The 14,791-nt window shown below is 40.0% G+C and overlaps 1 protein-coding gene across 1 annotated transcript; it reads left to right on the forward strand.

Annotated features, from left to right (window-relative positions):
- The first annotated feature begins 267 nt into the window (after positions 1 to 267).
- Positions 268 to 11,092, forward strand: LOC119730458 (TLC domain-containing protein 2-like). The gene is made up of 4 exons (XM_038203375.1): positions 268 to 868; positions 3,755 to 3,837; positions 6,617 to 6,699; positions 9,636 to 11,092. The coding sequence occupies exons 1-4, from the start codon at positions 675 to 677 to the stop codon at positions 10,020 to 10,022; spliced, it is 747 nt and encodes a 248-aa protein (XP_038059303.1). The 5' UTR covers positions 268 to 674; the 3' UTR covers positions 10,023 to 11,092.
- Positions 11,093 to 14,791: the final 3,699 nt, after the last annotated feature.

The raw sequence follows: 14,791 nt of genomic DNA on the forward strand, positions 1-14,791 counted from the left end.
GCACTACCACACAGGCCAACTGAACAACAACACATTGTTTATAAACCAATCAATTAAATCGCACGGAACTTATTCCATAATCGAAAACCGAATTACTTTCATCATTTTCACAAATTCACTATTAGCGGCTGTTACAAGTCTACTCATTCTTCACTCTATCCACTAGCACCACGGGCGACCAGAAGGTCAGCCTGGCTATGTAGGCGACCTAACCACGTGCTCTGTTATGGGCGTGGCGTGTGAATTTGATGTGCATGACTGACTTCAGAAAAATGCGCCAAGGCCATCTGCATGCAGCCTACACGTTGTGCACAAGCGTACAGCTTTTGATAAATCGTGAATATGTACATGTACAAATGTACGTGTATATAGTATTATTATGTAGGCTTTATGTACATGTACACGTGAGTGCGTTGTGAGCATAACTGACAATGCCATATACATGTACGTATAGTTGCCCACGGTAGCCCTACTTGGATTGAAGTCCCATATTTTTCAAGATTCGTCCTCGATTTCCTGCGATGATGGTCTGCAGTTCACACGATCAATGGTGTGAACTTTGATGCGAGGGCAGCCAAGCGTGGACGTCAGCGACTGAGTGACCCAGAAACTTGTGTATCAAGACGCTTGTCGCGGTCTATCTTAGATCGGCCTAGCTTTGGCTGCATCCGAACATGTCTGCCCTGTTGCTTCCCGCCGTCGTGGCCGGCTCGGCCCTGACGTTCCAGGCTTTCAACCGGGCGTTGGACCGTCTGCCCAGGCGGTACGGGCCGTGTGGGAAGTACTCGGACACGGACAAGCACAAGTGGAGAAACGCGGCCACGTCGTTGCTGAATTCGTTCGTCATGTCTGTTCTCGTTACGACTTGGTAAGCACACGGCACATTAACCCTCGTTAACTTATTTCTCTGCCGCACGTGCAAGTGGCGCGACTATATATAGGTCATTCTGTCATGTCTGTCCACAGTGTTCTCGATGTTTGCCCACACCGACATGACCAAGACTCAAGAGATGGAAATGTCTCAAATAAGTGACCCCTTGATCCCCTTTTTAAAAATTCTATACGTACACGATAAATGATTCACAGGATGTTCCTATTTTTGGCTTGGAACATGAAAAGGCCTTTATACCCTTTATTTGACGCTAAAACAACGTATAGCTCTACTTCTTACGACCTTCTTCATTCTACCCTCGTGGCGCCAAATAAGGCCTGATGTATAATGTAAGCCAGTCGATCGTCAAATATCTATATTTGTTATTGCTACAAAAGCACAGGAATGACTCATTCTGATGAGTGATGCGATTTCAGACATTCGTTCGCTTGAGACAGAAAAAGAAAACTCGTCTGAATATGATTACTCCTTGAAGTACATGTAGAAAGGGAAAAAAAAGAAATGCCTTTTTTGCTGGGAATCAATGAATGCTTGAATGATGTGGGGATTTATTTTAGAGAAACTGAGGTCGCTGCATGTTATGATACTGATTTCCCAATATGAACTTCACTACTTGATCCCTCCTTAAACATGGACGATTGCCTTCTAGTGCTTTGGCATGGTTTGCAATTACGGTACAAGACTGTCATGTTCATGATATCGCCGTGACATTTGCATGCACCCGCACGACTAGTCATGTTTCAAACTCGTTGTACATGTTTCACTTTCGGTAGTCAACCTCGCCCTGGTAAGTCCTTGCCCTATGGGTAGAATGGACCACTTGACATATCCGTTATTCTACCTCCATGATCTCAGTGATGATAAAAGTATGCGTTTGTGACCTGAAACTTGAAAGGACAAACACCTTGGGAAATCGGTGCGTTTGCATAGAGCCTCACCTCGGCGGAGGGTCTCGGGGATTAGCGGCCATGGGAACCTGTCACGCCAAATTAAGGGTTGATTCAAAAGGCCACTGTCCCCACGCAACTATACCCCGGCCCCATGTGGTAGGCGTGATCGGTAGGCTAGGGTCAATCGGGTCAAGGTCATGTATACCTCGCGGTAAGAACATGTTGAGTAGGTTGAAACTCTGTGGATGATGTACCAGGCTGATCATTAATGAGAGAAACATGAATGACATTGACGAACCATTACCATTAAGCTTAACGAGGTGTATCATTTAGAACCTTTCTTTTCAATACCATCCATAACGAGTTATATGAGTCATCATTAGATAGACAAAATGGCGCACCAAATTTGAGTTGTATATGAAGTGCATGATGTATCCAATAATTGAGGACATCACTGAACCCAAAAACCTTGCTTAATTACATCATCTTGTCCAAAATAATAACGCCCAACTGACAAAGTTCTGATCAGTGGTATAATGTTGGTACCCTATTATATTTACAGTGCAAAGAGATGATGCACGAAAAGTAGGCCTACATGCTAATGTGTTATACTAGCAAGACGTTGTTATCGACAGGAAACGTCCGTTGCGAGTGATGTTCCTTCGGATGTGACTTCGCACGTAGCCCCAAAATCATGACGGGAACAGTCGGGTTGAACTCGTCCCTAACTAAAGGCCAAAAAGGGATCATGTTATAACAGGATGATGAATGCTCTCAATGTCGTTTTATGATTGTTCAAATGTCGGGAAATCGTTAAAAAAAATTAACACATCTTGTGGTATGTGTCTGAAGCATTTCGTTGGAAGTGTAACACGTGTGATGATTAACCGTATTTCATTTGTTATAATTAAGTGCACAATTATATTATTTTCTTAGCCCTAACCTCACCGGAAGCTACAAAATACTACTACTAAAGTAGTAAACTGCAGTAGGCTGTACTACTTCAGCATAAGTGGCCTAGGCACTAGTATTTTCTAGTATATTTTGTTACCTGCATAAATTCGTAGTATGTGGTACTTTACTCCAAATGAACTCTTTGGGGGTTGAGGTTAAGTATGATGTTCCCTTAAGAGTACGTCATGTCATGTTTCCTTGAACATTCCAGCATCGCTTTACATACACATTTTAATCACATACCCAAATTTTGCAAAGACACATAGGTCTTGATTTATAATTCAATGCAAACACTTCCCAATACGAAAAGAAAAGGCAGAAATTTACGTAAGGCATCAATGACAGTATTCTCAATACGAAAAGAAAAAGCAGAACGTTACGTAAGACATAAATGACAAACATTAGCTGCCAAGAACTAAGCAAATATGTACATGTTCAGCTGGCACTCTACTAGTTTTTGTAAAAGAAAGAGATTTGTTTTTATATGAACTGGGCCTGTTCACACGATCACACTCACAGCTTGACTCTACCATCTGCTAGTCATGTGATCTGTGTTGTTCAGGGCATTAACACCGAGTTTGACTGCGCCCAAAACAAAACAAACCGTATTTTTCAACAACTTTATGTGCTTGTCACGAGAAATACGAAAATATGGATTCACGTCGAACAAATGTTTTCATTGGAGTTTCAAAATGGCCGCCACAATGACGAAGCTTATGGTCTATGCATGTTTACAAGTCAAGTAACGATAGCTGCGGGTGAATATTGCTATTTGTATCCATATTTTGATTTGTCCTCCGATATTTCCCCCCCAAAACACCATTTTTTAATTAAAAAAACGGTATAAAACCCAAAAAAAATATATATATATACGCATGCACATGTACAAGGTATACCACATTGCTGGATAATCTAGAGGAATACATTAGCATATAATGTCCATGCTGCTGCCAAAACCTTTTCATTCAAATACTTGGTGTTGTCTTTGTTCTTTTTTTTTTTATTTTTTTTTATTCAGTTTTTACTGGTACCCTGGGCTATGGAACGACATGGCGAAGTACAGCACACAGCTGGGCGAAATAACATATGCTGTTCTTGTCGGTAAGAAAACGTACACTAATGGAGAAACAATACCAGCGAAAAAAAAGACACATTTTTGGCATCAATAATTTTTCCTCTTATTTGTTATTTGTTTATTTCTGGTAATGAAATCAAGGATTCCTCAATAGTGCCCTATAGGCCCTGTAGCTCGAAAGCTTGAAGAAACCAGAGAAAAGAAAATTGAGAAGAAATTGCAGTTTAGACTTAGAGGTGGGAGAAAAACAATACCAGCATAAAAAGACACATTGTTGGCACCGATCATTCTCCTCTTATTTGTTATTTATCTCTGGTATTGAAACAAAGGTTTCCTCAGTAGTGCCCCTGGCACTGTAGCTCGAAAGCCTGAACAAACATGTAGAGAGAGAAGACAGTGAGAAGAAATTACAGTTTTAGAGGTGGGAGGAAAACCCCAGAGGAATTTGTAATGGTAAACCCACGGAATCCGGTAGGGACTGAAAACCAATCCACATGTTGAATCGAACTCGGGCCACAGCGGTGGAAGGCGAAGACAGTAACCACTGCCCCAACCCGACTCCTCTAAAGGCACATAGGATCATTTGCATTTATCCCAAAAGTAACAATAATCACAGACGTCCTTGGATTAAAAATAGTACTGGAACCGAACACCCCTTGGAATTATTCCGTCTACATATGGCAAGCTCGATCGGATCTCGGAAGAGTGCGCAAGGTATACCGCCCCTAGAGTGGTAACAAGCATTTTGATGGCCATTTTGAAAAAAAAGGGTGATAACACCCAAAAAGCTGCCACCGCAGCAATGTTATCACATATTTTCTAATTCTAGAGGTGTATACCTTGCCAAAAATCGCTATGACGATTATTCCCCTCATTTGATACCGGCGGCCAAAATTTTGGACCGAGGCTGATGGCCTAAATGCGTGTTCACCTTATTTAGCCTTTTGACACCATAGCTGTATAGGTCAGATGAAGAGGTCATCACGGCAATGTTTTAATGTTTGACGAAGGCCAACAGCTTGACAGCGCTGCTTTTGTCATTTGATTTTTTTTTAATTTCACCTATTTTGACCTTTAACCCCATAACTGTAGGTCAGACGAAGAGGTCACCACGGACATTTTTAAATGTTTGACCAATGCCAACATGTTGTTGACAGCGCTACTTTTGTCATTTGAGCTTATTTGAAATGGGACATTATTTTGACTTTGATCCCAACATGACCTTTGACCCCCATGGCCATGTAAAATGTTGGGGCTGGGTTACTTATACTTTTGACAAATTTTTGTTGAAATCGGTTAAAATATGTAGGAGCAATAGACAATGTGAACGTTTAATTGTTGCTAACTAACTATAACCTACGGACCAACGGAGAGACATGAATGCTTGTGATCAAAAGGTTGTGCATGTTTTTCACTGTTTTCTCGAAAAGTAGAGCTGAAACACCAACGGGTTAAATTTTGAGCTTTCCTCTTTGGATTTGAGTGGCATTTTAATTATTGGAAACGAACAAAACGTATGAAAAGCAAACGATCATATCCTATACCTTTAAGAGATGTGAAGATTTCGTCAAACTGATAATCTCTTGTTTAAACAATACAGCGGAAATAGGTGCAATAAAAATGCCCTGCTGCATGCGGGGTTTTCATTCCGTCTTGTTGGTGTTTGGTGGACATTTTTGCTATGTTTCGTTCCTATGCGTTGTTTTACATAATCCTCTTGCAATCACTGTTAACTTGTTGAAGCAGTGGAAGTGACACGACGGAGCAGTGCGGAGGATTTTCAAATATAATCTATGCACAGCTAGCTGAGCATGAACAACACAACGTCCAGCCTAACCCCTTGACACAGTGCATCCTCCAAAATCGGCGCCACACATTTTTGCCATGAAGCCTCAATCCTGCAAAATCGTCAACTTGGCAAAGAGGATTGTGGGGGCTCTGGGAAAGTTAGGGTTAACAAAATGTCAACTTGTATGTTTTATACCAACCCCCCCCCCCCCTAAAACAAAATGGGAAAAAATGAAAGTCTGTAAACCACTTTAAAAGGGTGGCTTTTTTTGTTGTGGGCACAAACATATATTTGATCTGCTTTAGTTTAGGAGTAGACTGGCTCCCGGTCCTTACATTATCGATACTGATTGCGGGGCGGGAGCCATGAAGCCTACTCCGTGAGAACGGGAATTATTGTCTGGTAGCCAATAATTCGAGATTTTAAAGTAAAAACTCAATAACTAGACGTGGAGGTTTTTTTTGACAATGTCTCATTCGAAAGTGGATAACTTTTGTATTGCTAGACAAAAAAGCAATTTAGAAAAGGCATCAATTTTTGGGATGAAACTCGGAAATAACACGAAAACAGAAAGATTTAATATGGAAATACCACAGATCGTTATTGAAATATATTTATTAATTCATTTTAGTTTCGTTCATTTTTTTTTTAACACCAGAAGCTTGCGTTGAAAATGGTAAATCGTTAAGTGGGATTTTTTTAGTTTTGCACATTTTGCGATGTGGACAAACGTCTGACTACTAGTCACCGACATATGGAAAATCGAGCAGGATGATTAATATTTTTTGCATCAGTCGCTAGCCCGAGTGATTAACATGATTTCAAATGAGCAATTTTCTTGCCGTGCTCATAAAGCGTGACCCTCAATGTCACCCATGCGTTAGGAATTGAAGTGGTGCAACACGTGAGCGCAGCAGACGTCGTGCACAAAAGAATCCTGTATATTTTAACACGCAGACTTTAACCGACGACTGTTCCAATATCCTCACATCCTCAGTTCTGTATTACACCCCCAGGTTACTACATGTATGACTTCTACGATCTGGTTGTCTACAGCAAGTTCTCTGCAATATGGCCGCTTTTAGGACATCATCTTACGGTGAGGAAAACAACTATTTCATGTCCGTTTTTTTTTTTATATATATAAACAACCGTCCAGTCATACAGGGTGCAGACCTGTAAGTAGGCCCAAAATTACTTACGCCGGCCAAATCACGATCTCCGGTATAAGAGCATTTCAGTTCGAGGGCCGAGAACTTGACGATTTGGGAAAAAAGAAGGGTGGAAGCCGTGCAGATGACCGTGAGCTCTTATTTCTGTGAAATTTTGATGAAATTAGGCCCCCAAATGGCTCTATTTTGTAATGAAGCGTAGGCGTCCATTTTCAAAATCGCGATGGGCTTCAGGACTGCTTGTATACTGGTGATCATCTTTGGATGTAATTTTCTCCTTAAAGTCATGGGTTAGGCCCTAATCCCCAAAAAAATTGAACGGAAAATGAAAAATGATGAAATAAGCTTTAATTTGATCTGTGTTTTAAGTATTTTTTTATGATTTGTTTAATAAGTGCGTGTAATTATCACTGAAGTCTATGGCAGTATATTTACTGGTCTGCAACCTATAGGGTATTTCCCCTTTTTGATTAACCACTGAACAGTCGTCGATGCGTACTTAAAGGGGTCATCCCATTCTGTATGACCTCGTCGTATAGGAAATCAATGGTCGATTCATTGCAGTCTGGTTTGTTATCCGAGTCAATAATAACTCTGTCTGACATGGAGATGGCGGGTAAACTTACCTTTGTCGTTAAGCGCTTACTTTTTGCTTTATGGGGTTCAAATTTCATATATCTCACGAATCAGCTATGCTTTTCACAGTAGCTTTTCAAATGATAAATAACTTGCTTTTTCTAAATCAGTATTCTCAACTTCGTTGATTTTATTTATCATTTCAGAATGCTTTTGATTTTCCAGCCACCATGTGGGAATCTCTTTATAAAAAAAAATCAAGTTTTTATTTCATTTTTCTTAGTTTTGTGGTATAGAATCATTTTTTTGGTCATATTATCGGCGTAGTTTAGGTTATACAAAAGAAACTAACTGTTAATTTTAAGGAAAGAAGCATGGAAAATGAGCAAATTTCTGTAAGACTGGTATCGTGCTCCTTCAGTCCGTGTGAAGGTCCGATGAAGCCTGTCTTACAAAGAAGCTCATCGTCTTCATTGCGCCGTAGTGGGCTCTAAAATGCCTTTCCCATGATACATGTAGTTCGAAAGATCGCCTAAAGGTTAATATTGCCTGGGTTAATTTTACCAGAGCAAGGGTGAAAACTGCAACTACCCAAAATTGGGTTGTCCTTTACCCAATTGTTTGGGTTAGAATTTCTGTTAAATTCAACCAAAACTTGTGGACATACAAGACCAAATTAAATTTAGTCTGGTATGACCATAAGTTTTTGTTGAATTTAACAGAAATTCTTACCCGAATAATTGGGTAAAGGACAGCCCAATGTTGGGCAGTTGCAGTTTTCACTATTGCTTGGGTAAAATTAACCCAGGCAGGGTAAAATTAACCCAGGCAATTTGTCAGTGATACATGTAGCTTTACTTTGAACATTTGCGAGTTTCGTGTACGAAAGAATTTCGGGGTACCATGTTATGTCCATAAAATCGTGCCGTTAGATCTCTAGTCTTGATTCTAGTCGCACGTTTCATTTGGAAAGCACAAATGCAAAACCGTATGCTCTTCATTTTCGTGGGACCCGATTTAGCAATTTCCTCCACTTTGTATAACTTACTTCATGATGAATTATATGAGGAGGTAGGCCGACAATTACAGCTCTGGTTCGTCATTCGATTGCTTAATATTCACTACCGTACTTGAAATACAGGGTGAGTAAAAAAAACAAAAAACAAAAAAGAATGGAACCCAAACCCAAATAAATATATTTCATATTTAAAAATATTCAATTCAATTCAATTCAGTAATGGTTTATTAAAAACATGTCTTTTCTGTCTCGCAGTTAAACAATTGAATTGTATATGTGAACATACGATCTTTAAAAATATAATACATTTGTAATTAAAACACAACATGATTAAGTATAAAAAAAACCCTAAACATTAAAATACATGCACAAAAACAAAGATATACTTAAACATAATATGTTGCACCAAACATAATTATGACTGGTAAGCCAATTGAGTAAACTACTTTTAGATGAAAAAATACTTTAATTGCTCAATCCTTTCAAAATATATCCCCAATTAAACGAAATGGCCCTAAAATCAGTTTCGTCCAAAAAGAAAAACAATTTATCGTGTGTTCTGACTGATTGGAACAACAAAGAAAATGACACAGAATACTTGTTTCAACAACTGTAGTACACAAAATCCATAGTTTCGACTTTGTTGAATATTTTTAACTTTTAAACTGAGGTTTTATCGCTGGTAATGTTTGAAGACGGTAACGACAGTTCTTGAAATCGGGGACGGAACAGATTTAGGGTCATTTCGTTTAAATGGTGATATGATTTTGACAAATAAAGCAAATGGATTGAGCAAATGAAGTATTTTGTTCATCTAAGAGTAGTTTATTAAATTGTGATAATTATTTTTGGTGCTACATATATATTTATAAATATGAAATATATTTCTTTGGGTTTGGGTCCCGCTTTTTTCACTCACCCTGTACGTACAGGCTAGGCAAGGCAAGGAATGGCTGTAGCGTCAGATGTAAACGAAGGGGGTTATCAACGTGTTTCTCCGGATTTTCAGCGATCAGTCAATTGACTGATTTTTGGAATAAAGAGTTGGGGCCTATAATAGACAAAATTGTGTTTCGTGATCAAAAGGTTGTGCATGATTTGTCACGGTTTTCTCGAACAGTGAAATTGCCACTGAGCTGCAACATTTAGCTTTTGAACATTCTTGTGGGTGTTATAATTGGAAACAACAAACTGTATGAAATGCAAATGATCCTATATGCATATAATGCATGTAACTATAATCTGTCCGTCTTTTACTTTTATCTTTAGGGTATTTTTCTGTTGGCATTGGTGAATGCGTACCAACAAGGCATGGGCGTGATTCTCGTCGCCTTATTATGTGAGGTCAACGCCGTCTTTTTACACCTCCGCCAGCTCCTCCTGATGCATGGAGTCCCCAGGCAATCCATCCTCTTCCGCGTCGTCAAGATCGTCAACCTCGCGACGTTTGTCATCTTCCGGTTGATCCCCATGGTGTACTCGGGCTACTGCACCCTGGTCTTCGACATGGCCGTCATCTTGGCTGTCATCACGCCGCTGTGCAACGTGGCCATCGTCACTGTCAATATCGTGCTGTTCCGTCGCGTTGTCTACAACGACTTTATCCGAAGGGACAATAACAACAAGAGTGAAGAGGCCTTTATTATGGACAGATAGGATCCCAGCTTTCATGGATTGACGTTTTTGTGAGCACTGTCATGCAACTGTTAAGCCCAAAATGGTGCTTTTAAGCAGCATGCACACGATCCTGCAAGGATCCTTTTATTGAGCACAGAAACTCACCCAGAACGGGATACTAGCCAACGCGACATTGCATGTGTTTTGCTGTTGACTGTTCTCCACTGATTTACCTCAGCACACCACTTTTTTTGATTAGCAGCTTCGTTCGTGAAATCTGAAGATTTCTCCAGCAGGTTTTTTTTAATTTTAAGGGAGGGAGGCAATTAATATGTTATAACAAAATACTGGCGGACATGCAAAACATTTAAACAAAATTTCACTTTTTTACAAAGTTTAATTTCCATGACCGTAGGCTTTGGGGGAAAAAAAACCGATAGCTCCATGCTGTTCATTTGCTTATTCGAAGGATTCGTTCCATGCGGACGATTATCTGACATTTGAAGCATGACGATAATCTTCGTGTATGTTAACAAAAATGGCATTATTAATATAATACGTATTTAACTATGCTCTTTTATTCTACGCACACCTTGCATTCAACTCTAACTGCTTTTTTTACCCTCATATTTAAATATTTGGCTTATTTGCCCATGTATATTGCTGCTACGCTTCCTATGTACAAGAGGCCTTGTTTTCATAAAAGGCTGAAATTACAGTGCCTAAGATTTCCCGATTTTCCTTAAGAGATGAAAACATGACGGAAATCCGGTGTTAAAACGCCATGAAATGGATCTTTCCACATTTTTTGTTTGCGAATGGGAGCGTGATATAGATGTAGGTCTATTCTATAATAACCATAGAGCTGTATTAATATTTAATATAGCTCTATGATAATAACCGTTCGCGTTGCCGAAAAAAGAACTTCACTCTAAGATTTGCTGTGTAAAACTGTTGATCAAAATGCAACGACGCAAGAATGCTACAGTGTTCATGTGTTGATTAATTGGTGCTGAAGAATATAACTGATTCTCATGAACAATATTTTGTATTCAAAGTGATATCCCTATCCGTAAAGAGTGCAGCATTAAAGTATCCATATCGAACGACGACTTGTTCAATCAATCAATCAATCAATCAATCGATCAAAAGACATTTATAAAGCGCCAAAATCAAAAAGTTTGCTCTAAGGCCAAAACAAAAAGTCTTAGGTTTTTGGTATGGAGCTTGCCCCCAAAGTAGTGCGGCGACGCGGTTTGTTTTTTCCCCTACTTTTTTCTTCTTCAAATATCGGCTGATGTTGCAGGCTTCGATCCCCTTAAAACTCTCAAAAATATCCTTCAGGGTGGAGCTTGAGGTGACCTCAGTAAGGCAATATAGAATTCTGCACCCACTTACGATCTCCACCGCAACGAATCTTCTTCGGGAAATTTGGATTGTCGAGACAAAAATCAGGGAAAACGGTAATGTCAGACCGTATAGTGACATCGACATTGTGCATGCGCTGCCAGGCTGGTCATTAGTCTGCGCCATAACATATTTCGCTAATTAAAAAGCGTTTACTGGTTCCAGATAAACGACCATCGCTCCCTCAGTCTGGCTTCCAGAGACGCACAATTCCAAAATGATAAAAATCGTCTGCAAATGTGCCCGATTAAATTTAGTGCAAAATATATCGAGCCCAGAGAGGCCACATTAGGCTTATAAACGATCGTAATCCCATCTAAAACACGTTAAAATTGTGCAGCAGCAGAATTCCAGTCAAACCAGTGAGTTTGGCGGTTTTTACACATCATCTTACATTTAAAAAATTTAAAATTAATTTTGCCGACGCGCATGGCTACGGCGACGCGCGCGCATACCAAAAACCGGAGACTTTTTTTTTGGGCCTCGCTGATGGGGCTGCACCAAATGAAGAATAATTATTGATGGTACGCCTCCTGAAACAGGTGAGCTTTCAGGAGTGTCTTGAATATGCAGGAAGGTGGTATCTCTAATGTATTCTGGAAGTTTGTTCCAGATTCTGGGGCCGTATACAGAAAATGATCTATCAGCAAAAGAGACACAATGGGTTCTGGGCTCAACAAAGTGTAGTGAACAGGAGGTTGATGATCGATGTCGTCTCTGTTGAGAACTAAGCTTTTTAACATAAGAATGATGACCTTGTAGTTGATTCTTTGTGTGATTGGAAGCTAGTGTTCGGCATACAATCACACGGTACAATGCCTGAATGAATCCCCGTCATCTGATTGGTGGGTCGTTGATCACATGTCATGTCACGTTGATCACATGTCATTGAATTATTCAAAAAAAAATTATTGTGCAAAAAAGAAATTCTATTACACGGTAGCGCGGACACACGATTGGTGGCTCTGACCAAGCAGATGAGGATTTATTCAGGTATTGTGTATAAAACAAATAATGAATGTTTCACATTCGTGTAATGGAAAACATTTTTCATTCGGTGACAGGTGGAAAATTCAATTCCACGAGGCGAACATTGCATCTGTCACCGAATGAAATTATTGTTACCATTACCAGTGCAACATGCATTAGTTGATGAAAGACCAATGCATAATGTAATTGATTCGCTTTTTGCAAGGCTTATAATATAAACCTTTTAGTTTTCCGAAAAGGCGTTTTTTTTGTTTGTTTTTTATGATAGATAATGCAATGGCTTTGTAAGTCATGGACACTTTTTCATAGCAGTATCGATGCATGTATTATGCATGATATACCCGGGCCTGGAGGACAAGGTGATTTATAGCCATGCAAGGCTGTTGCTGACGTTTGTTAGGCCAAAAAAAAAATAAGTCGGTCTCTGGTCAGCGCGCGCGTCGATTTTAATCATGCGTGTCAATCTTTTTTCCCCAAAAATGTTCCGCTGTAGCTCCAACGGCGCCAGGAAGCACCAAGGCAAATTATGGAGGACACCAATGTACATGAGGTCACCAAAAAAGCAAAATAGTACCCCACCTTGTCTGTACAATCCAAGCTTGAAGAAAGAAAAAAAAGCAAAAGAAATTCCGGAACTTCGGTCTGACCAGAGACCGAATATTTTTTTTTTTTTGGCCTTACTATAACTAACTAACTAACTAGCAACAAACCAGCTAACAGAGAGACATGCACGACGATTTGTTGAGCTGCTCAGCCGTAGCTAAAAATATTGTGCAGTGAAGTGGTTAGAAAAACGGGTAGGTTGAGGGTATTTTTTGTTTTTGTTTTTTAGAGGTGTGTAAAGTACATGTACATGAATAGGGGTTAGATTTTAGGTGTTGGATTTTAGTATTTAACGGCTTCTTGCCGCCGGATACAGGCTTTGCTGTCATAAGAAACGGTTTTTGTTCTTCCTCCCCCCCCCCCACCCCCCCCCCCCACCCCCCCCCCCCCCCCCCCCCCCCCCCGTGGCCGGGCGGCGAATTATTTTTTTTCCCCAAACAACATCCGCATTACATGTTGTTGAGCGCCTTTTACGATACTTTTATGATACGTACGCAGGTATATATTACCATAAATTTCCAGGATTTGTCGAGCAGTTCGATAGCTCAGTTGGATAACATCGTGATTTTGTACCGCGAGGAATCACCATTTTTACCCGAATTTTTTTTGCTAATCTGATGCTTTGGAGGATTTTTTAAAAGGGAAATAAAGTCCGAATTTCATTACGTTCGAATTCATTTCTTTTTTGCAATTTTTATTTTTTTTTCAAGTAAAGTCCAAAACGTCATAGCGTACACCCCAAACGGATGTTGTTCGGAGAAAGAAATTCGCGGCCGGGCGGATGTGCTGCAGTGTACTGAAAATTCAAGTTTATTGTAAATGAGATGCAAATGAGGAATGGTGGCACGCGTTACAGCCAAAACTCATATACGTCACACTCTGTTCGGGAGCTTGGTGGTTCTCCTTTCTTTTTCATTTTTTACCAGGGTCCCATAAAATGGTAAAATTAAAAAAAAACCTGGTGTCATTATGAGTTTGGTAAGCACGCATACACCCGTAGTACATGTAGGCCTACATTTTTTTTTCACGAGTTTTTATATTCAATGATGGTGCAATGGAAGCCGTATTTTCCTTTTTTGCAAAGTACTTTTGATAAACTTTGATTTTTTACTTATGGCTGACGTTTGATATAAAAATATATCTTGAAACATCATTTGTTTGTAAATTGTTTTTGAGTTTGTATTTAATTCAGGTCTTATGGTTATTTTGTTTTTGTAAACACTTTAATGACGTCATTGGCAAGGTCGGATCCAGAGAGGATACTGCGGGGGGGTCAGAGGGGCTGTCTCAAGTGAAAAATGACCCTATTTGAAAATACTTTGGTTACTGTCCGGGGCGGGCACTCCCTGGATCCGCCACTGATTGAGGGATGTCAGAACTGATAGTTCTTATTCCGCCACATTCGATGCCCATCCTCCCAAAAAAAGCTCCCCAAAACCGTATTGAGCCTTTAAAACGTTCTCGATGCGCGCAAGATTTGAATGAGTACATGTACACATTCCATTATTTTGGGAAATGACGCTATTCAGGCAGACGATACCACCGTAGCCTTGGTCAAGGCGCTAGTTGTTATTCATCCGGCCGTAGCGCGGTAAACGATGTCTTCGCTAGCGCTATGCATGCAGTCATATGTCTATGCATGCAGTGCATTAAAAATACAGCGCGAACAGCGACCTCACGCGGCCACTATTTTTATGCAAATCAGTTGGACCCAATCTAGCGCCTTGGTTCAATCGTCCATGTGAGGTTTTGGGGGTGGTGCTCATTATGTTAACAGCCGTAGCTGACTGACCTTAAATGTCATTTTC

Source organism: Patiria miniata, unplaced genomic scaffold (assembly GCF_015706575.1).
Source record: "Patiria miniata isolate m_02_andy unplaced genomic scaffold, ASM1570657v1 HiC_scaffold_22, whole genome shotgun sequence".
NCBI classification, from domain to species: Eukaryota; Metazoa; Echinodermata; class Asteroidea; order Valvatida; family Asterinidae; genus Patiria; species Patiria miniata.